General features: G+C 42.5%; 1 protein-coding gene across 1 annotated transcript in view; it reads left to right on the forward strand.

The window, feature by feature from the left end:
* STK24 (serine/threonine kinase 24) overlaps positions 1-24,491 on the forward strand; it is a 69,573-nt gene that overhangs the window by 1,679 nt on the left and 43,403 nt on the right. The window contains exon 2 of the mRNA XM_019632671.1: positions 280-510. Coding sequence (XP_019488216.1) covers positions 280-510 — 231 coding nt within the window. The remainder of the gene's footprint in view (positions 1-279; positions 511-24,491) is intronic.

A 24,491-nucleotide genomic window follows, 5' to 3' on the forward strand; every position in this document is an offset into this window, starting at 1 on the left:
TCAAATAATTGTTTTGATTTTTGTTTACTTTATACCAATCCTGGAGCCTTTCCCAGTTTTTATAATCTGCGTAACTGTTCGTTTGCACACTTGCTGTGTTTCATAGTCTAATGTGAGACCCTGAATGTGAAGAACCGTGCGTGGCCACAGCCTGCCTGATGTATAAATGAGGAAGATGGATCAGTTGTTGAAAAACTGCCCCGTATGTTATAAATACAAGGAAAAGGCGGTCCCTGTACTGTGAGATATTGAAGCTTCCCTTTTCTTTCTCTCCTGCAGAACCTAAAAGCAGATCCAGAAGAGCTTTTTACAAAACTGGAGAAAATTGGAAAGGGCTCTTTTGGCGAGGTGTTCAAAGGCATTGACAATCGGACTCAGAAAGTGGTTGCCATAAAAATCATTGATTTGGAAGAAGCTGAAGATGAGATAGAGGACATTCAACAAGAAATCACAGTGCTGAGTCAGTGTGACAGTCCATACGTAACCAAATATTATGGATCTTATCTGAAGGTAAGGCTTAAAAATAAAAACGCGATTTTCCATGATGCAGCACTTGACTGAGACACGAGCATTGTGTGTGAAGGACTTCAATAAATAGCACAGAAGGTTTTCAGAGGAAGGAGAAATGGTTCGACCTCTGCAGTCAAAAGAACCTGACTTTGATAGTTTTATCATCTTAAATGTCACCTATAGAAATATATTTTTGGTAAAAGTGTTTGATGTTGAAACTGCCTTTCCGACAAAGAGTATTTCCGAGTGGGACTTAGTCATTTCTTAAGTTATGATAACGGTTCAGCACCTGATTTTAGCATGGTTTATGATAAGAACTCATGCCAACCTAAGAATATTAGTCTTGATATTTCGGTTATTAGATGTGGTTTAATTTAATTCTGTTTTTAAAAGCTGCTGCTGAGAATTGGTAATATTGATTAGTGAGCAGTTTATATTTGACTTTCAAGAATCCTAGGTCAGTAAATAATAAATAAAATAGTAGTTATAACACAACACGACACATTGTCTTTGATCTTCACTCAGTTCTTTAACTGGGAAAGAATAGTATTTAAACTGGTTTTGCAGTCCTGAGGCTGTAAGGTAAAATGGTCATACCACTAAGTGAGTTTAAGACTCCCTTGTGTTTCAAGTTCCTTGACATATGCCTGTTTTACTGGACTTAGAACTGTAGTATCTTTCAAAATGGGGTTTTGGACATCTTAAGATTTGGTGGAAAAAAATCTCAAATAACCCTTGTGGAAACTAAAACTTCACAGGTAGAACTATTTTCTGAGGGAGGCAGCAATCAGTCCATGTAATATAAAACCAGGCCTCCTCCTGTCCTGGGTTTATCCTCTAAATTCTCCGTGTTGCTGCTTGCAACCTACGCTGTGGTCAAAGGGATAGTGCAGGCTTTCATTTTGTGAACATGTGGTAATTAAGGTATAAGTGCAAGGATGGAAATTTTGAGAACCGTTGATTCATTAAAATGAATGTTTAAAGGAAATCAAAATTGAGTGGTAATTTGTTTTTTGGGGGGGTGGTTCATAGTCTAAAGGATATAATAGGTCAAATGCAGCATTTTGAATTGAAGAGAATAAGTTTTGGAGTCAGATGTGCTGGCCTTGAATCTTACCTTGGTGTGTGTGGCCTTGAGCAAGTTTTTAAAAAAATAACTTCTCTGCTTTCTCATTTGTAAAATGCAAAGTTATGGACTATAACTCATTTTTGCAAAGATTAATGGGATTGTGTGAAAGTACCTGGCATGTAGTAGATACTTAATGAGTGTTAATTTCCTTCCTTAATTGATTGAATTTATTCATACCTCATCTCTGAAATTACCTTGCAATGAAGGACGTATCCAGCTGAGGTCAAAGCAAGGAGGAAGTATGCCAACAATAACAATGCATGTTGCTGTGGGGGTGCATCCGGTTTGAGTCTTGACAGCATAAACAGGGCAGCACTGTGTTTTATCATTCCCATGATCTATGAGGAGAACACATGCGACTTCCTTACAGGAAAGCAAAGGTCTTCTTGATGTTAAATTTCTATTGAAAAAGACAAACGTCTGGAGAAACTCAACTTGAACTCTGCCTACTGTATCACTTAATATCCCTTGTGAAATGACTTTAACAATAGTTTTTAGTAAATTCAGAGTTGGGTTTCATGTGGTATGCTAATCTTGTGTTTTGGTATGAATTATGGTACCCTTGGCAAAGGAAATGTGGAAGATCCTCAAATTTTTGGTGATTTATACCAGCTAATATTTAACTATGGAAATTAAGAATCAGTGGTTCAAAGTATCTTTTTCAGCTTCAGCTACTCAGCAGAATTTTTACTGCATACTGGAATAGATTGCTTTACTGTGGCCAAACATAGTGTTACCGTGACTATACATATTTAGAGGTTCCATCTGGTATGTCCTGTTTTTGCCTGAGTCACTAATTCTAGAACATACATTCCAAATCAACCTAACCTTGATCTAGACTTGCCCTGTGAGTGTGTTTAGTTAACATACTGTCAGCTGCTAGAATAACATCCTAAATTTATAATGGCTCAAATATGGTAGAAGTTTATTTCTTGCTCACTGGGAACCCTGATTTGTGGGCACTTTTCCTCCAAACAGTGACTGAGGAACCCAAGTTAGTTCCTTCTGTTGTCTTGTACTTTCTTCCATCTTCTGCACATGGCTGTGCTTCTCTGCCTTAAGTCATCATGGCGCAAAAAAAAAAAAAAAAATGGAGGCTCCTGTGGGAAGCTTTCATGTGCCCTGACCTAGATACATTGCCCTGGCCAGAACTCAGTCACATGACCACACCTAACTCAGCAGAGGCTGGGAAATGTCATCCATTCATGGGCTTAGTGCTCAGCTAAGCCATTCCTTTCCAAAGCCACTTATATAAAGGAGTAAAATACCTCATGGAATGATTTTTCTCTACTGACTGTCTTCAGGTAGGATCAAGTTTTGATAGTTTTGTCTATAGTGCCTTATATATTTTACTAGGCACATTGTCCTTTAGAAAATATAGTTGCCTCAAGAATGCCAGGAATGCCACAGCAGTGAAAAGTTGCCCTTATTTTCCAAAACCATGTAAAAGATTATTCTAATTTGACTAAAAACATAATGAATTGCTCTTGTTAAACGATATTAACCATTATAACTTGGGCAGAACAAGAACCCAGACCTGTGATTCTGTCTATTCATTCTTGTATAACAGTTTCATGCTATTCCTTGGCCCAGAGGAAGACCCTCGGTAATGAGCCAGAGGCTGTCCTTCTCTATCTGGTAGGCTTATGAAGTTTAAATTAGTATAATCCCAACTGTCAAGTAAGATACAAATTGAATTGACACATAAGAAAAGTGGGTCTTTGATACAAAGTTGAAAATAATTGTGGTTTGTGTTGCCTTTTTAAAAACTCCCCATAGTACTTACAGGTGATATTCTTAACTGGTGCTGGGCCTTCGGATGTCACCTGGTGCTAAGGGACTTTTACATAGCAAGATGGGCAAAGAGGAATTAACAGAAAATGGTTTCTTCATTACTGAGTTAGCATTTGCAGGTCATATAATTATGTTTTGGTTTCAGTCATCTAGTCTAGAAAAAGAGATTAAAAACAATAGATACGTGGTCTAAATGTATTGAATGTTACTGCAGATCAGGGGAGCGGTGTTGATTTTGATTTTGTAGCTTTGATTAAATCACAGATTTGCTTTGTAACATGTATTTCCCCCAAAGATTAAAAACAAAAGCCATGACAACAATTTAGGGAAGAGAAGGAATAATAAAACAGTGAAAATTTGTGTATTTTGATGAATCTCAGGCCTGGAAAGGTCTTGAAGATTATCACATACCATAGAAGAACTTTATTTATTGTCCTTTAAGTTTTTGGGAAGTCAATTTTGGGGAAATTAATTTTCGGGAAATTAAACCAGCTAGAATATTTAATTAACCAGAAGCCTCCATGTCCCAACCAGTATACCACTGGTGTTTTCCACCACAAAAATACCACCACACGATCATAATGAAACTGTGTGGGGAGGTGGTTTGGGTAGTGTGCACGAGGAGAGAGAACTACTGCTTCGTTTTGTAAAGTTAGGCAGCGAAGACATAATAACATCATAGCACATGTCAACATGGTGTGACACATCGTAAGCCTGTTTTCTTTTTATGCAGCATTTATAAGTGCTGCTCATTCTTTCCAGCAATACAGATCCCTTAAGTTTGTTCTGTGGAGATTGCCAGACTATTGAGAGTCATTTAGAGTTAAAGCCAGGATTTTAGTCGGATTCTAGTATAAAGTACTTAACTACAATATCTGCGTGTTCTTCAGGCTGCTGACTTCCTCAAGGATAAATGCAGATAAATAAACGTACAAGATTACTAATAAAGATTGAGATACGCAGGTAAAGTGCTTGACATGTACGTAGGCAATTTTTAGCAAATGATAACGTAAAAATTATTCATTTATTTATTTATAAAGATTTTTTTTTATTGGGGAATTGGGGGGATGGGAACAGTGCTGGGGAATTGGGGGAAGGGGAACAGACAAGTTGCTGTCCTTCTGTTCCTCAGTCTAGTTGTGGAGGATGTCGCCTCAATGGCCCAAGTTGGCACCATCATTGCGCTCTTCCCGGGCGAGGCAGATCAGTCGCCGGCTTCTGGACGGCCGCTCACTGCGGCTGCCGGCCGCTCACGCTGGCTGCTGGCTACTCACGCTGGCTGCTGGCTACACACAGTAGCCCATGGCAACCCACTGCAGCAGGGGCTGCAGCCTACGCCATTGCCGGCGACTCACGGCAGCCTAGCTCCAGGTTGAGCTGTTGTTCAGCATCTTAGCTGTTGAGGGCAGTGTCACTGGCCCTCATATGTGGGATCCGAACCGGGGCCCTCTGGCGTCCCAAGCCAGTTCTTAACCATCGTGCCACTCGGCCGGCCCCCAAAATTATTTTCTTAATAAGAGTAAAGTTATTTGTGCCAAATGACTCAAAATTTGTGAGTCTTAAAAACAGATTATTAGCATGCTACAAATTAGGATTTTCATTTTCTTTTATGATAAATTTTGTGCTCTTAAACATCAAGTCAGTTTAACCCCAGGCAAATCAGGTGCAAGGCAAAAACTCCCAAAACAAAAGAGGTGTGTTTGCCAACCTTTGCTGGACTTAGTTGTTTTTGTTGCCGTATCAATATTACGGAAACATGTCCATGAATGAGTAGTTGTCTAATAATGGACTCAGATCCCCGACTTCAGAGTAAACTTTTCTTCAGTTCCTAAAAATTTTTAGGGTAGTTTTACCCATTGGATTCACTAGAAAACTGATATAGAAAGTCCCTTGATGGGCTTTAGAAAAGTAAGTGCTCTGTGTAAGTACACCTTATTTTGGTAAAGGGTTTATTTTTTTGTATCTGTTACGGATGTATGTGCTTTGGAGTAATTTTTTAAAATTGCATTCTTTTTACTTCCCATTTGTCTTTTCTTCCTTCCCCAAAGGGAAAACAGCAGTTCCCAACGAAATAGAAAAACAAATCATTTCACCGTTAGGAAAAGAAGGACAAATATTTATATAAATGGTTGGCATCTTTGGGAATGAGGCTGCTGGGTAGCTTAGCACCCACCCGTGGTCTTTGTTTATGCACCTTGTCCCAGCATGATTACTAATAGCTGACCCCCTTGAGTTTCAGAGGCATCCAAGTTTGGGCAGTAGAATATAATTAGCCTATTATGCTTTATCTCCAGAAAAAACCCCACAAAACTATAGTCTTTTTCTTACCCATATTGTATTATAATTTCATGATATTTTTCTTCCAGAGAAGAAATATTAATATAGCTTCATGATAATGAACATATCTGTCAGGACACGACTGAATTTTATCTTCACTCACACTTTTTTCCCGACTGCTCCATGACAAACCTTGCTCTTATATTGACCTCTGGTTTCAGACATAGATAGGAATATAGATGGATTGCTAGTTTTGGGCAACGTTTGGGTTTAGATGTGGGCCTGGTATGTATACCCTCCTGTGCCTCAGGAATTCTTGTAAAAGTACACAGGTTCTTTCTCATTCATATTTTTCCTACTCCTGACGACAGAGTCTGGCATATGGTCATTCAGATGGAGAAAATAAGATACTATTGGTATAGTACATGTGGAGAGATGATTTGCAGCTCATCTGAACTGGAGTCAGCAGGCCAAATTTAAAGGGCCAGAGAAGGAACCCGGCGCTCTCCCATACCAAGAAGATTTTGTGCAGCTGGAGGTACTTCTGTGGTGGTAACACAGCAGAGCACGAGACACTGGGGCCGAGCCCCCTAAATGGAGTACGCATACATACCTCTCTGTACCTCCTGCTGACTGCCTCTGCACTAAAGGTCCATGTGGCCACGTCTGCAGAGATTTGTAGTTGTCATTACTGGGGTGGGGGCAGTGCTCCTGGCATGTAGTGGGTGGAGAGTTGGGATGTTACTACACACCCTGCGGCACCCAGACAGTTCCCAAAGCACCATCCAGCCCAAATGTCCACCAGTGCCACTGTGAGAAGATGCTGCTCTGGGGAACGAACAGTGGTCTTTTGTATCAGCATATAGGTGTGAGGAACAGTATTTCTAAGGCTGGCGTTTGGGATTTGTGGAATGGAACCCATTTTGGACAGTCTCCTTTCCGAGTCCACGGTTACGGTTATGCCCCTGTGATTTTTGTGACCAGACCAAATGTGAGCTTTGTAAGCATCGTGAACACGTTGTCACACTCGAGACAGTGAGTTTACACTGTCCAGCCTGGAATGCTAGGCTCTGAAACTAGGAAATCTCAGACAGCATTCTAGGGACAACGGTATCTGAAAGATGCTTTTCTGGGTTACTTTTATTCTGATCTAAGACAGGGCAAAGGTTGTAGGATTCCTCAGAACATGGTGGGCCAAAGAAGCTGGTTCACAGCAGGTATGGTTTATCTAAATATTGACTACGGCCCTTTGAGTCTAGTGTTCATTATAAATTCAGCTGTCTTTATTTAGTAAAGTGGTGGAAAGCACTGCTGGTGTGGTTTCCTAGGGGTGCAGATCTCCAAAATGAGAGGGAGCATTCCCCCACTGAAGGGTGTCTTAATGGGAATTGTGACTCTTCCCTGGACACTTAGGGCGTACTGCAAAGCTAATATTCCCCGAGACATTGTTTAATACCTTGGGAAGTGCTGTGCACCTGGAGGCCCTCCTCCTCCGAACATTTTGCATGTTTTCCAGCACACTGATGATGACCACTGTCAGAAGTAACTCTCTGGTTTTTATTTTTAACCATGGTCATTAGTGTTAACGAATAAAACGCAAGTGCGATGCTGACATGTTGCTTTTTTCTTTCCTTTTTTTAAAAAAGTATGTCAGTTTTAGTGCCAAAGCAGAGATCTTCCTACTGTAGTCTCTGAGCTTTGGGGTAACTGCCTAGCCAATAAAATAGCCTATTTTATGCTGTTAAATCAAGTGTTGGCCATTTTCTTACTGTGTTTCTTTCCCCCTTTTCCGATTATGGACATTAGACAAGGAGAGTTGAGCTTGTTTTCATATTTTTCAGTTTGTGGCACCATCATCATTGATCTATGTAATAAATACCCTTGTCTGTTTTGATCCATTTTATCATTTCATTCTTCATCCCCACTGCCCTTCTCTTGTATCACAAGTTTTGATTATGTCTTAGGATATGTGAGTACTCAATAGATAAAACGTTTTGTGCACTGTGTTGTGTATGAGTTCATTTTTCCCTGCCACATACTGAGTTTTAAAACTTTGAACACAGTAAAATTAACTTTTGGGTATACAGTTCTTACAGTTCTGTGCATTTTAACATGTATAGATTCTTATACCACCACCACCACCACCACATATAAGATAGAGAACAATCCCAGCATCCCAAAGAATTTCCAACCTATTCCCCTCCTCAACCCCTGGCAACCATTGATCTGTTTTCTGTCTCTGTATTTTTGCTTGTCCCAGAGTGTCATATAAGTGGAATCACATGCCTTTTATTTTTTAGATTTTTATTGGGGAATTGTGGGAGGGGAACAGTGCTGGGGAATCTGGGGAAGGGGAACAGACAAGTTGCTGTCCTTTTGTTCTTCAGTCTAGTTGTGGAGGACGTTGCTTCACTGGCCCGTGTTGGTATTATCATTGCGCTCTTCTGGGGTGAGGCAGATCTGTCGCTGGCCTCTGGACGGCTGCTCATGGTGGCTCTTGGCAGCTCGCGCCGGCTGCCGGTCACTCACAGTAGCTTATGGCAGCCCACTGCAGCAAGGTCTGCAGCCTACGCCATCGCCGGTGACTCAAGGCAGCCCAGCTCCAGGTCGAGCTGTTGTTCACCATCTTAGCTGTAGAGGGCAGTGTCACTGGCCCTCATGTGGGATCCGAACCGGGGTTCTGGTGCTCAGAGCTGGTGTCCCAAGCCAAGTCTTAACCAACGAGCCACTCAGCCGGCCCAACATGCCTGTTGTTATTGGCTTCTTTCAGTTAGTATAATACTTTTGGACATTCAAACTTGGATTCAACCATGTTTGTGATTGTATCAATGGTTGCTTCCTTTTAATTATTGAGTGTTATATCATTGTATGGATGTACCATATTGACCTATGGAAGGGCAGTTGGGTTTTTTCCAGATTTTGGCAATTATGAATAATAAACATTCATGTACAGTTTTTGTATGACTATAAGCTTTTATTTCTCTAGGATAAATTTCTAGAAGTAGGATTGCTGGGTCATATGGTAAGTTTTAATTTCCTTTGGGCATATGCCTAGGACTGGAATTGTTGGGTCATATGGTAACTTTATGTTTGACCTTTGGAGGACTGTCCAACTGTTTTCTGAAGCAGTTGCATTGTTTTACATCCCCACTAGCAGTAAGTTGAGTGTTCCAATTTGTCCACATCCTCATTAAATTTATTATCTATCTTTTTGACTACAGCTATCCTTAGTGGGTATGAAGTGGTATCTCATTGTAGTTTTGGTTTGCGTTTCTTTCATGGCTAATGATGTTGAGCATGGTTTGTCTACTTCTTTGCCAACATTGATATAAAACTTTCCAATTTTTCCCACTCTTCTTTTTAAAAAAAGCAAACATTTATTTAACTTTTAAACAAACAAAAAGAACAGTTCACCCATTACTTCCACTCCCCTACCACTTGCCTCTTAGAACCACCAATCTGTAAGCTTTTCTTTTTTTTTTTAAGATTCCACTTATGAGAAAGATCATATGGTATTTGTCTTTCTCTGTCTGACTTATTTCACTTACTAGCATAGTGCCCCTGAGGTCTATTAATGGTGTTGCAAATTGCAAGAATTCTTTTTTTTTTTTTTAGGGCTGAATAATTTCTCTCTCTCTCTCTCTCTCTCTGTATGTGTATCTATCGTAATTTCTTTATCCATTTATCCATCAATGGATACTTACGTTGTTTCCATACCTTGGCTATTGTGAATTAAGTTGCATTGAACATAGGGGTGCATATATATTTTCAAATTAGTCCTTTGTTTTCTTCGGATAAATACCCAGAAGTAGAATTGGTGGATAAATGGTAGTTCTATTTTTAATTTTTTGAGGAAACACCATACCATTTTCCATAGTTGTTTGCCCCTGTTTACATTCCCACCAACAATGCACAGGGTTTCTCTTTTCTCCACAGCCTTGCCAACACTTATTTGTTGTCTTGTTGATAATAGCCATTCTGATAGGTGTGAGGTGGTATCTCATTGTGGTTTTGACTTGCATTTCCCTGATGGTTGTGTTGTTGAGCATCTTTTCATGTGTCTGTTGGTCATTTGCATGTCTTCTTTGGAAAGAAAGTCTTTTCAGATCTTCTGCCCATTTTTCATCGAATTGTTAGCTTTTTGCTATTGAGTTTGTTTGAGTTCTTAAACCTTTTGAATATTACCCCTTATGAGATATATGATTTGCAATTATTTTCTGCTATTCCATAGATTGCCTTTGTATTTTGTGGATGGTTTCCTTTGCCTGTACATCATTTTTTCCCCACTCATAGGTATAATATAGAATTTTATTACACTTTTTTGTGTTTCTATTATTACTAGTAAGTTTAAACATCTCGGATATTCTTATCCCTTAAGGTTTTCTACTCTGAATTGTTTGTTCACATATTTTGTGAGGTTTTCCATTGGATTTCTTGTTTTTTAGTGTTTGATATGTATATTTTAAGTGGATTTGTTTAAAATCAGTTTTAGATATCACAAGTATCTTCTCTGACTCTGTTGTATTTCTTTTAACTTCGAGGTGGCCTTTGATGAAAGAAATCCTTAATTTTAATGTAGTTAAGTCCGTCAGTTATTCACCTTTTGATTTCTGCTTTTGGGACTCTGCTTAAGGAATCCACTAGTTCCGTGAGAGATGATTGATCACCTGCAATAGTGGGCTCTGAGGCATTACCTGGGAAGCTTAAAAACTCCTGAGGCTTGACCCTACCTTGAGATTCTTTGCTGTGGGCTATGGCTTAGGCAATGGAGGCTGGGGGTTGGGGGTGGAGGCATTTAAAAGCTTCTTAGGTGATTCTAATGTGAGGTCAAGGTTGAAAATAAAATCTCTGATGTGTAGAATCACCTTGAGAGAAAGGGCATCATCAAAGACCAGCATACAGAAGGTAATTACTACTAAGGATGCTTTTGGTGTTAGAAAATACCAACTCAGGTTTAAACCATAAGGGTGTGCGTCTCCATACACAGCAAAAACTCCTAAAGAAGGGCACCTTCAGGTCTAGCACAGCTGACGGTCAGCAGTGTCATCAGGAATCCAACTTCCCCTTTCCTTTATAGGCTTTTACCTCTGGGCGGATAGAAGCCCCCTGGCCCCCTGGGAAGCATTCACCTCTTCAGGCACAGGAAACCTTTCTTAGAAGCCTGCCCAGACCACTTCCCCTCATGTTTTAGCCATCAGAACTGGGTTACACACTGATGCCTAAGTCAGCCCCTGGCCAGGGGGATGGAGCCACCTCGTTGGCTCCCACCAAACAGGAGGTACCTTTGGAGCTGGGAGAAGTGTGGGTGTCCCCAGAGTCACAAAGCCGGGGGTGTGTTGGGGTGTGTGTGGGGGGGTGTTGGTTGAATGGATCAACCAACAGCGCCTCTGAGAAGGAGTTCTGGTGGTTCCTGCCCTTGATGTGCTCATTTTTGGAGTGTCTGCTCTATGCCACCACTGGGTAATCTGGTATCTGCTTACTTGTGTGCCCTCCCCTTGTGTGTAGCCAGTGAGATCCCACTGGGGCTTGAGCAAATGAGCCAGACAGTGGACCTGCAGGCTCTTAGTCCAAGGTCACTGTTTCACACTTGCCTTGATGTTAGGTAACATCTTCAAAATAACATTGTCACAGTGTTGAATTTTTATTGACCTCCACCTTATTTCTTGGGTGGTTCAACAGGAGAAACTCTTGCCTAGCATGTATCTATGGTTTTATTCAGTCTTCACTACATAGATGATGTTCACCTCTGTAGCTCATTTGTGTTGAATGAATGGATTTGAATTTGAATTTGTTCCAGTAGCTATGGGCCACTTTGACATAGATCCAGAAGCCTAGCCAATGCCAAAAAGTCTTTCGTGTGTGGCTGGGAAATTGGACTCCCTGGCACATGGGCAGCTGCTTTGGCTGCCAGCGCTGGCTGTCACATGAGCCCATGCAGGGCAGCCCTTGTCCCTCTGGCTCCTTTGCTTACACCCAGTCTCTGCCAAGAATCCCGTTTGGTTTTGTGGTCCTGTAGCTTTCTTTGTCAGCACATTCTTCCTTGTTCCTCACCTGTGGATGGCCATAAAACAGCTTGGCAGAGATGACATTCCTTCCAGTTACACACTTGCTTTCTGCAGAAATTAGTTCTTCCTGACAACTTGTATTTGTTTGCTCTTCAACCTGGTATCCTAGGGCAGATCCTTTGTGGTAATATTGCTTTTGATGTGTCACAATTGAAATGTGTTGGGCTCTGAAGGACTGACTGATGTGGAGTTAGTCCTGGACATTTCAGGAGTGGGTGAAGCAGTTCAGATATTTGCCTTTTGAAAGTTTACCAGACCTAAAGGTTTTATTGGTATATCTGAGAGTCCTTCTGTCCCTGTTGTTGTGATTCATCTTTAGAGAAGTAAATTCATTTGTAGGTGACTTTCCTCCATTCCTCTTTGGGTATCTAAAACATACATATTTGAATCAAACTTTTAAAACACAAAAACATCCTCCATCATAAAACTCTTAAGAGTAGGTTGTTTTTTTCCTCCTTCCTTTCTTTGTATGTTGGATGCACAGATAACTACACAGAGTATTCCAGTTTATTATTTGCATTACCACAGTGGCAAGGATCAAATATCTTCAGGCATTTTTTTTTTGCCTGAAGGAAAGAGTGCTGTTTTTATTTTTTGAGAAAGGAAATTGTGAGATGACATATAATAGAATATACACAAATAGCTTTGCAAACTCTGCAGTTAGTTGGGAAGTATTGATGATTTGGCATTGGGTGGCTATTGGCTTACTGCAGATTGAATTGCTAAAAGCAATTTACATAACCTGTAAGTACAACAAGCTTTGTTAACCTGGATTAGGTACGTAGTTTACTGAATTTTGATGATTTTTGGTGGTTGACTCAGTGTGAGATTGGCTTTGTGATTGATTACATGTGTTGATTGGCTCTAATGACTTTTCCCTGTCATTATCACTGGTATCAGTGCAGATAGGTCAATGGCAAGGTTGATGATAGACCAGGGCTTACAGAAGCTAATCACCAACGTTTTTCATTTACATACAGCCTTTTCTTTTGCTTCTAGCCAAGGCTGGTATAAAGTGGCAGATGGATTTTGGTGCCATTATTGGTCACATATTTTAAAAGGTGTGATAAGTTGGCTGGTGTTGAAATGTTTGGTAGAAAGCATTGTTTCTTTAACAGTAATGATTTATGCCTCTTCTTTGGGAAGGAAATGCTATTACATTCGATTTCTGCACGGAGGTGTAGCATGAAGACTTCTTGCTTTTCTCTCGTCTCCTTTATACCTAGGTAGAGCTATATTTCTGGATACTTTTCTTTTTGAAAGTTGAGATCCATTCAGAGGCTTTCAGACTTGTCCCTAGAAGAAAGGGGGCATAAATATGCCAAATGCAAAACCACAATAATTTCTTTGATTGCAGGGACCTTTGGGCCAGCTTGCAGTAAGAACTTGCCTTTAGAAGATCCTTTGGTTCCCATCAATGTCTCCCTCTCCTCAAAGGGATGGCAGCCAGATGGACAGTGGGCACATGACCCTGACATCGACAGACTTCCACGGAGGTAAGCTGCTCTGTCAGTGCTGCCCAGACAGACATGCACCTTCCTCATTGGGCCTGAGCCCTGCCTCCATCCACACCTGTGCACCCCTGGTCAGAGAACCTGAGGCTTTTTCTCTTGCTTTCAGCCAAGGCTAGGGTTCTGGAACCGTGGATAACAAATAACTTTTCTTCCACAGGGCTTAGAAATGAGTAGAGTGAAAGGTAGCTGGGACAGCTTTCTCTTGGTTGAGCATAGGATTCCCTCTGAGATGGTGGTCTTGAACTCATGGACAGGACAGTCCTTAATGGCTTTGTGTTTATCTCTTCACCACACATTGTCTTGCTTCTGGCCACTATGAGCCACAGTTGCCATTTGGGGGCAAGGAGCAAAGAGCCTGTTTGCCTTCTCACTTGTATTAGGGGAGAGACTATTGATGGAGTTGCTGTTAACCATTGTGGTGGATACCCCAGCCTGAGTCTGGTGCTAGAATGTGCAAATTTTATTATTTATTTATTTGTTTGTTTGTTTGTTTTTGTTGTAGAGTGTGCAAATTTTAGAGACCATGCTCTGAACTTTCTAGAAGGCACAGTGGATCACAATTTTATATTGCTTTAGAAAATGGATTGCAACCCTGGACAGGCTTGATTGTTGTTGGCAGAGATTCAGCTTTCTCCTGTTTTATAGCTTTATTCTTAAAGGAATAGATATATCAGAATAAAGTAGTTTGTTTTCTAGCATATTTTTGTATTAATTGTTTTTGCCTCCATTATGAGCTTAGGTTGTAGGGCTTAAAAGGGGAGAAATTTTAACTTACCTTCTTTGGAAAATCTGGGACTGAAGTTTCATTTTTACTGTTTAATGTAAAATTTAGGAAGTTTAAGTATAGCTGCTGAAATGGACTTTTACCCAAGTGTGATCTCTCTAACCTTCTTAATAAACCCCATGTTTCCCTTTTTGACACAACGAGGAGGGTGAATGAGTGGTTTGGGTGCTGCAGGACTTGCTGGCTGTCGCAGGTTTAAGAAGCCACTGGCTTTTGCATGGCGGTGTTCTACAGAGCGTGAGATAGGCTGCCAGGGTGCCTGTGCTGTTGGCTGCCTGTTGGCTGTGGTTGGTTAAGACTCACATGCCGCTTTAGAGACCTCACTGTGAACATCTCCCTCACGACAACTTGCACACATTTAAAAAAGGAAACATCTTTATTGTTAGCCTTTTTTGTTTTTGCCTTTTATTCTAACCCATTAAGGTCATCTTTATGATTGTTGTCGGGATCTCCTTTCTAAGCTCACGTGCACTCTTAGGAGCTGTGCTCATGTAAGGCTCTGGGGTAGTGTGTTGTAAAATGTATTAGGAGGATTAGCTCCTGGTTCTTCAATGTTCTTTTACTTTTCAAAGGTCTCTCACTATTGTGTTTACTTTCTAAGAGGTGCATTAAGCCATCTGCAATCCCCTGCGCTTTTCTTTTTTGGCCTGTATGAACAAGGCAGCTGCAGCTTTAGTGAAAGGTAGCCATACAGACTGAACTTCATGTGATAGCAGGAGGTTATGAACTCAAGGTTATTAAGTGAATTTAATTCTAGCTTCACTTCTTGGTTTAATAATGGACCACGTTTGATATTGCTTTTTCTGGTTTTAATCAAGTGTCGGCCTCCATTTTATATTCAGGAAATTAGAATTGGTCCATTGGAGCAGCTGTCAACAAGAGTGGTATGTTCTTAATCTCTGACTTTCTGCTTTCTTCTTTGAGCAAATAATTATTGGGATGTACCACAGTGTGCAGAGGTGTGTCCATCTTTAAATTGTTTTTTAAAAGTACTCTTGGTAAATTGAGATCTCTTATTTGGCAGTTGGGTTTAGGACTGGAGCCCTTAGAGCACATTTAACTAGTGTTCACTTGTGCCATACTGGGAAAAAACCATGGACAGTATTTCCTATATGCTCAATATGAGGTGTGTGAGTCTTTAACTACCTGGATCTGAAGTGTCTTTCCGCACACATAATTTTCACAGGTATTCGCTTTTTAAAAATTGTTAATGGGGTTTCATTTATGTGAAGAAAGTACTTGGGATTACCAGTCCGTCCATTCTCTCCCTCCCTGCCCCCCGCGCCCCCCCCTGCCCCAGTAGCATGTTACAACTGTGCAAGTCATTTGTGTGTTTGTGTCTGAAGGTCATACTCCCCCTTGCCCCTAAGGCCCAGTTTCTAGGGTTCCAAGACCTACCATCAGGTCCATCTTTTCCTCCTCTGCCATCATTCACGACTCACCAATTCCAGTGCGCCCTGCATCCCAACTTCTTCCACTGTAGTGAGGGAAAGAGACAAAGCTAGGCATTTGTCACCTGAATAAGTGCTTTGATGGACAGGGCACAGAGCTGTGCTTGGAGAACACAGGAGGGGGCACCTATCCAGGACAGGAGGTGGGAGGTCAGGGTGAGGACTGAGTAAGACAAGAAAGAGTATGGTCTCCTGCATCCATTTCTTGGAGTTTCTCCAGCACTGAATTAGGATGGAGAGCTGAGACAGCAGCTCAAAGAAAAGAGCCTTGTTGGAGACTTTAGGAAACCCGGGTAACATCACCCTGGGACAGCGGGCGAGGAGGTGCGGAGATTTAGGAGCGAGATACTGGGGAAATTTCTTAGTAAAGATAACTGAACTGAAGGAGGGAGAAAGGAAAGCCAAACTGGAACTTCCCATGTAAGGGAGCTGCCATTTAGGTGATGGCTTATTGTGCTTGTTGCACCATAGGAATTGTAGATGAGTGTTCTTCAATGTCAGATCACTTTAGTTTGAGCTGTATTTATCACACCAGTCAATTTTATAGATGCACCCAATTTTCATACTTTATTATTCAGATAGCATGGTCTTCTGCTTCTAAATTAAAAACAAAAGGAATTTCACTTGAAAAATTCTGCCCCTGAAAGTTTGACATTGGTGGGTTTCAGCCCCTTTGCTGTCCCAGTCCCCTCCCTGCTGTTCTCGGCTCTTCCCAGTACTGCCCCAGCCCCTCGCTGGCTGTGTCTGTGCACAGCCGCAGCCTCCAGGGAACGGGAGACAGCGTGTGCAGGTTCTGTGTGGCTCTCACCTGGGGTGGTTCTGCTTCTGGCAGACCACTTCAGGGACTCCCCGTGAGGCTGTGCAAGCGAACCCTAATTCAGTGCCTGGAAACTGAACTGTTTTTAGTCACCTCGGTTAATTAGAGGCTCAAGAGTTTCAAACCACACATATGAGTAACAGGAGTGAATAATGTGATATAAATTTTGTTGAGACCCTCTGTTGTGGTTTCTCTTTCTTTTTTGTATCCTCATTTCAAAGCTCACAGTATGTTGAGTGACTGGAATGGTTCTAGAAAGACAGTGTGTTGGCTAGTCTGAACATTGATATGCCTGTTTTACTTAGCATATCTAGTAAGAAAAGGTGATGGTACTTGAAGACATTGAGGTGTGTGACTTTAGGACTCTAGATGTGTAATTAAAAGAACATGAGCATCCATTGTTCTCATAAGTCTCTTGAAGAAATTTGCCTACACAGTCTTTCCCTGTCTCCTGAATCTCACTATTATCACAGGCACATAATTGGGCCCCATGATGGTGGGATGGACGGGGAGGAAGTGGGGTGAGGCCTGACTGGAGGTGTTGCACAAAGGGTGTCAGACTGACTGGTGAGCTGCTGGCTGGCTGATGGACAGCTCTGTAGGTAGGTTTGAGCTCAGGTAGCGTTTCTGGAAGAGTTGCTGTTCTTGGAGATCTGAGAAGGTGCTACCTGATGAAATAAATTTGGACATGTTTGGTTTAGCAGGTTTCTGTTACAGTACTCAGAGCTTTTGAGACTCTAAAGGAGGTAAATATACAGCATTTCCCAAATGTATTTCATTGTGGGACCTTCCACTCTTTTATTCTCTCTCTCATTTTTAATGGTACATTTCAGTTCTGTACCAAGTCCCTGGCAAATCGCTCTTGAAGCAGTTCTCCAGTCAGCAGCTTGGGTGGATGAGCCTTAGGAAACATCACGTGGTTAAGAACCTAAGTCTGGAGATGCCAAGTTAGCACTAAGTAACAGCTTTCTGCTGCTTGTCTGCTATTTGGCTATCTTTTGAAAAGCATTCCTTAAAATGTTGGTGTTTTAAAAATTGGATGAAATGACAGAGGACCATGAAACATTAAATAAAAGGCAACTAATGAATTAGCATGTTAATGTTTTAAATAGTTTTATTTTCCATTAAATAGTTTCTGAGTGGTACTCTGCAATTTGAGAGAAAATATGATGTAAAGCATTTGGGCACGTCCCGTTCCTTAGGAAACAAAGTAATGTTAATACACACAAAATCGTGAGCTGAAACCTACAGTAGGTTAATTTTTTTTTTTAAAGATTTTATTGGGGAAGGGGAACAGCCAAGTTGTTGTCCTTCAGTATTAGTTGTAGAGGGCGCAGCTAGCTCAGCTCCAAGTCCAATTGCCATCCCGCTGCCCGTTGATAGCTCGCAGCCGCTCAGCTCATGGTGCCATGTTCAGTCTTAGTTGCAGGTGGGCGTAGTGCACCATCCCATGTGGGAGTCAAACTGGAAACCTTGTTGCTAAGAGCACATGCTCTAACTACTGAGCCATCCGACCGCCTGTTGTCAGCTCAGCGGCAGCTCAGCTTGGGTGCAGCTCACTGGCCCATGTGGAAATTGAACCGGCGACGCTGTTGCTCAGCGCTCACGCTCTTAACCAACTGAGCCACTCGGCCGGCCCCCTGTTAAAATTTTAATGAACAGAAATTACTGGGGGACTGAGGGGATACTGATGAATACCATGTTACCCGAAAATCTTTTTGTCTCAATTTTTCTTGAAATCTTTCTGAAGATATTTCTAAGATTTCCTCTGCCCCAGATGGTTGTGGTTCACTTTTCCTTTGTTTACCGAGCACTTGAATGTTAATAAGCTATTTTGGTGGCTGCTGGAGTGCAGCAGTGGGCAGGGCAGTGATGGCCCCTGACCTCAGGTCTGGGGAACACAACAGCCTTTCTCTGATCAGAACTTCTAGTGTCTCCGTTCGCCATTCTTTACAAACTTGGTTACTGTTGGTGGTTGGCTTGCTTTTCCTGCTTGTTGTTTTGCACGCTCATCTAGTCTGATCCTTTAACTGCTGCCCAACCTTCCAGATCTCAGCTCCAGGTCTGGACGCCCCCTGGGCCACAGATCCACTTATGGAGGCATCTGCCAGACAGCTCCCCTGAAATGTCCCACGGAACTCCACAACCAGCATGCCCAAAGCAGTGAAGGCTTCTCTCTGATGGGCTGCGTCTCAGTGAATCAAAAGTTCCCATTGCAAAGGGATAGATTAGAAGGTGCTTATTTAACCCAGAGGTAACAACTTAAAAATTTGGGGTATTGAAAACGGCATGTGCCCTGTCCCAGCCTTGAACTGGGATCTCTGGGCAGTGGCCTGGCTGTGTTTATGAAGCATCCATTTTAAAATCCTGTGGTGCCAGATCTCCTTTAGTCTCTGCATTGATGATACCTTAGAAATGTGTTCAGTGCTTTGCAAGAGTGAGCATGTCAAGGACAGAGGCCTTTATTTGAAGCTGTTTTCAGAGGAGCCGTGTTGAAGGCCCTCATGAAATCAACTGGTGGTCTCTAGGAGAGAGAAAATCTGGAGACAAAGATTCCGGAACATTCTTTACCAACAGCTGCCTGGGATGCCTCAGTGGCTCCTCACGTCCTGTTTTCCCTCCCCTTTCTGTCAAGTAGCTCCTGTGGAGGTGTCTCCTGTGGCTCTCCAGGTGACTGAAGCAGGTGATTCCTCCTGTCCCTTTGAAGGGTGTGAGACGGGAAAGACAAGCCTTCTTCCGCATTGTTGACCCTGATGCTCCCTTGCTTGTTGGTGGCCCTTACATACTGCAGTGTGGGGACTGGGAACTGACTGTGAGCTCACCGAGGCGACCTGGTCCTCCAGCCTCTGTGCAGCTCGCTCCCTTTGACCGTTCTGGCTAGCGTGACTGAGGGATGTGGATTACTTCAGGAGAAATCAGAACGACATAGTTCCAAGCACTTGTCCTTCTCGGGCCATGTTCCGTCCAGTGCTGGCTTCTCTACACATCCCGTCATCGGCCCACCTCTTCTCTAGGGATGGGAGGAGAGAGCCTCCTCTCCATTTATCCAAACCACCAGGCAGGCTGAGGGCCAGGGTTTGGATGGTCTACAGAATTCAGGGGTAAAGGCCAGCAGGAGCCTGATGTGTTTGTGGGCAGAGCTACCTTTGTGAGAGTTGCCAAAAGGACCCCCACCTGTATCTCTGGGGCCCTCAATTTTATACAGTTCAATTCCCCCAAAGACCATGGCATATAATTTGAGGTAAACAGTGTGAAACTAGGAAAAGAAGTGTTAGCCTCTGATTTGTGGAATCCTGGGTTCTGTGGGGGCGTCATCACTGTTTTTGTGGCATGGAAAGTAAAATTAGGCGGCCAGAAAACATCTGGCATCTTTTTGTTGATCTGGCAGGTGTGGGAAAAAGAAATGTGCAAAAATGATTTTGTTGATGGTCCTCATGGAACTCAAGGAGGGAGACCACAAACCGATACACAAAACGCATGGTGGACCTTACCCCAGCAAGTGTCGTAGGGGCAGGCGCGGCTGCAGCTTCTAATAGACGGTCAGGCAGGGTCTTGGGGAGGGGGCTTGCAGCAGAGACCTGAAGAAGGCAGGCAGGAAGCGCATTGGCTGTTTGGAGGTAGAACACGGTGGGCCAGGAAGACCTGGGGAGCAGCCTGGCAGGTAAGGAATACTCACTCCCACCTGGGACTCACCTGCTTCCCTGGCCTGTGCCACAGCCTGTCTGGGGGAGTTGGGAGTAATCTGGAATATGCTTGTTGCTTCTAGAAATGCTCGCCCTAACATTGTTATACTTGTAGTATATTAAAATTTGGAAGGGAAAGTGGAATGTGTGCCAGGAAGTGATTTGCTTTGTCCATTTTATCATCATTTTGTGATTCCTTTGGGTGGTTTTCTTAGGTTTTTGGCTACTTACTTTGATTTCAGGGTTACTTCCAAATAGCTGTCCTGTTTCTATGCTTCTTATTTCTGTTTTCACTGTTTATTGGCTTTTATTAATCTTTTCTCTAAAGCCAATGGGTTTTGGGTTTATGATTCCATTTAAGGATGTGAATATAGTAAGTAGAGTCTCTGAAAAGAGAAGAAATTTATGCACATTTTAATAGACATCAGATGCACACTCCTTAAAACCTTTTTTGAGTGGTAATTTCCCAAATGTTTGTAAATTGGATTTTTTATTTTGTGGAGGGGGAGGCACAGCTTCAAAAGCTGCCAAATTGTTGATAGACACTCAGAGGAGACCACTGGTGCTGGCCAGGGCAGAGCCTGTCTTAGGAGCAGGGCGGGTTGGGGTCTAATAGATGCGGACCTGTTTCAGTCCTCTGTTCCTGGTCACACAGAGAACTGGCAGCAGTAGCTTTTGTCTTGTGCAGTAGCCCTGTGCCCTGCATCTGACGTCACAGTGTAGTCAGGCTTCTTTTTTCTTTGAGCATTTCCTTTCTCTGAGTAATAAACAAAAGCTTGATCCTTGTGACTTAAGTTGGGATCTCTTCCACATTTGCTGCCTTGTCAAGGTTTGTTGATTCCAGATTTGAGAGAGGATGTTTTCGGTGCTTGTGAGCATGCCTACTGCCCCCGCCCCGAGTCATCCTTTCCCTGCATCAATGGCTGCTCATCTGGCAGTCACTCAGCTAAGTGGGCTCTTGGTTGGAACAACTAGGACTCCCTTCCTCTTCCACGGGCACCCACACAGTGACAGCCGTCCTCCAAGGCTTCCCCCTGCCATTTGAAAGTCATCTGCTGCCCTCCCCATTGGTCTGGAACAGCTGCAGCTTCTGGGAGAGGGAGAAGGCACATCTGTTTTCTCGGAGAGTCATTTTTAGTATGCAAGTATCTGTTCTCGTGTTTCTGGGAAAAATAGAAAAGATACATGGAGCCCGTGGTATTGGACTTCAGGGTGACCGTGGGTAAAAGCAAAACCACTTACTTTCGGGGGGTGGACCAAACAAATCTGCAAGTAAATCTTGCTTTGGAATCACAAGGGAATACATTGCATTTCACAATCAATCATGGGAAGAAAATTGTAGACACAGTGCCAAAGATAATATAAAAGATCTGCTTTGAAATGTTTCTGAGGATGGGGACTGTGGATTCCTCTCTCTCTCCCGAACACACTGTCCTAGTGTAATTGAAAGTCCCTGAAGACATTTGGCAGTTCCATTTTGTGTTTTTCTATCCAGAAAGTTGAATGAATTAAAATTTCAATTAGGCTAAATATTTTACTTCACCAGAAAGAAACTCAACTCTGTTTCCTGGCTAATGCTACCTATAATTTAAAATAAGTATTAATTGTATTTCTAGTTCTCTTTGTCTGAACATACACATTCTGCATATTTCAATCTCCTTCTGGAATATCTAAACACAGCTGATGTATTTAGATAAAACAACTAATTATACCATATGCTTTCAGTTCTAAAACTTCTGTATTTCCAAGTAAATTTCTAAAAGCTGGTGTGATATACATCACAAATTATGTAATGAAGGACTACTTGGTATGTAATGAAAGAGAAGACTGATTCCCTGTGAGGTAAATAAACTCTTTTGTCCAGTAGTTCATGCAGCACAGCATGACTTTTAGGCATTTGGGTAAATAAAGACATCTGCTTCAAAATGAGAAAAATAGACTGCTAGAACCAAGCCCTATTATTGAGTTCTGCCTGGCAGTAACACGACGTCATGATCATTACTGACTGACCACCATTTGCCAGGTGCTAGACAGAGCAATTAGGCTGGCTATTTTCTAGGAGTCTGTAATCAAGCACTGTGGGTTTTAATAGGCTGTGACAGGGCCTTCCTTACCGAGGCAGAAACAGAGCCAGGGTTGGCAGTGGTTCACGCAGTGGTTGGATGTGGGGGCAGGAAGCACGTGTGTGCTCGCCAGCCTTGGGGCATGAGACCCCTGTTGCCTGACTGCAGTGAGGGCGCCCTGGGATGTGCATGTCTGATCCAAGCATAGCGTGACTGTTTCCAGCAGCTCACCATTAACAAGCTTATTATAAGTCGAGAACATGTACCTATCTGTTCACTGTAGAACTGTGCAGAAAATGAAGATTTAGTGAAGTGGCCAAAAGGTTGGAAGGAAGAGAAGCCGAGGGTTGAGATCACAGAAACATTTCCTCAGTACAATCAAGCATCGAACAGACACGTGTGTTTAAAGTCTCTTAACTTCCAAAGCCATTTACCTTCAGGCTAAACTACACGCATGGTATTAATAGTATAAATATGAATTGGCCAGCCATGCATTTGAAACACAGTTTTCATTATTTGTGAACCTACCAATTCTGTAGATTGTCTTATAATACTAAAGGCACCTTTTAAAAAATCTGCAAAACTCAATGTAGTCTTAATTCTTTCTCAGCCACACTCACCCTCTGACTTGGTGTTGTCTGATGTCTTTGGGCTGGGTCTTTATCATATAATTATGTGTACTAAGTCCTCAATAATCACTTCTTTTGGTTTTATGGTTTTTGTGATTGATATTTCTGACGCATGTTGCATAATGGTCATTGAGATCTTCACCTATCAGAAGGATAATTTTGTAATTTCTAGAGATGTTTCACGTTTGCAGAAAGAGCACATTGTTAGCTTCATAGCAAGATTATGGCGTAGAACGTGTTCGATGTAGTGGTTTGTAATCATTGATTGTGACGTTTGCTCTGTAATGAGGATAGATGCGAGAGGAAAGAAAACCCCTCCTCTGTTACCTCCCACGGCACTTTTTTCGTGCTTGTTTCTGTTATTCCTTTCCCCTCTGATTGAGATTATTTGTGAGTATATTTCCCTGATAACCTTGTAAGCGTCCTTCAGCTTAAGCAGACTGTTTTTATTCATCTTAATATCTGCTAACATTCAGCACAGAAACTTCCATTAACAGATTTATTACTGTGTTGTATCAAATTTACGTTGATGGAAGAGAGGAACATCTCAATTACTAAAACACACGTGAACACCACACACACACACACACACACACACACACACACACACACACACACACACGTGCGCGTGCGCGCACAGCCCCTTCCAGAAGAGACAATCCCGTGACTTCAACCCTAAGAAGAGCTTTTCAGGGAATGCGCAGCGTTCTTCTCATTTTATTAAAGGACATTAAGACAAGAATTCTTAAAATGGAGATGATGGAGTAGGGCATGTGAATCTCAGATTCAGGCAAACATTTTGTAAATTGATGTACTTTTCAGTCAGTCATATTAGAGTTCGTTGGTTTCTAAAAGGAAACCAGTTAAACAATTAGATGTTAAGAGTAGTTACATCAGAAAGCATTTTTCTTACTGGAATCCTTTAGAAATTGCTTAGAGTGTATGATTTTTGTTATTGTGGTTCTTGTTTAGGTTTCTGACTCAATGTCAAAATATCTGGGTTTTAGTCCAGGCCCCTCCTTCCATCCCACTGACCAGGTGTTTTAATTTGTAAAGTGGGAGTGACCGATTACCTAAGCAGACAGGATAATTGGGACATCACATGAAGTACTTGCATGAAGGTATTAAGTGAACTGGGAAGCGCCACTGCGTTGCACTAATGTAAAGTGGTGGTGGGACCCTCACTACTTGACAGGAGAAAGGCACTAGAAATTCTGGGGCTGTTGTGTTCCTAAAGGGTCCTGCAGTCGGCCCCCCATTGTGAAAGAGAATGTGGCTGTCTCTGTCCTGAGGACGGCTCAGCCCTCCCCTTCTTCATTCAGTGTCCTGACCAGTGGCCAGGTCGCAGCTGAGTTGGCCCCTGGGGGTCAGAGGAGATGAGAGGTGGCCTGGAAGGACGGCAGCTCTGGCTGTGTTCTCCCTGCATGAAAGCAAGAGTCGACTTCGATCCCCGTCACTGAGAGTTTCTGCCCAGCCGAGGCTGTCCGATGGTCATGGCAGATAGAGAGGCAAGTTGGGGCCTCCTGGAAGCACAGCCGACGCGGCCCTCCAGCAGGCTGTGCTGAGCTGAGCTGAGCAACCCCGAGAGCTGCTAGGGGTGGGGCAGGTGGTCTTAGAAAAGAAGATGAAAAAGTGTTACATACGCAGAGACTCCCACACCTAACGTTCATTCCCAAAAGCACCTTTTTTCTTCTTTAGAGAGAACCCTCGTTGGGCCATGCCCTCTCATTAGAGGACAGCTCCCTGTTCCAGTCAGCGCTGCATCCCTGGCACAT

The sequence above is a fragment of the Hipposideros armiger genome, unplaced genomic scaffold (genome assembly GCF_001890085.2).
Source record: "Hipposideros armiger isolate ML-2016 unplaced genomic scaffold, ASM189008v1 scaffold_1161, whole genome shotgun sequence".
NCBI classification, from domain to species: domain Eukaryota; kingdom Metazoa; phylum Chordata; class Mammalia; order Chiroptera; family Hipposideridae; genus Hipposideros; species Hipposideros armiger.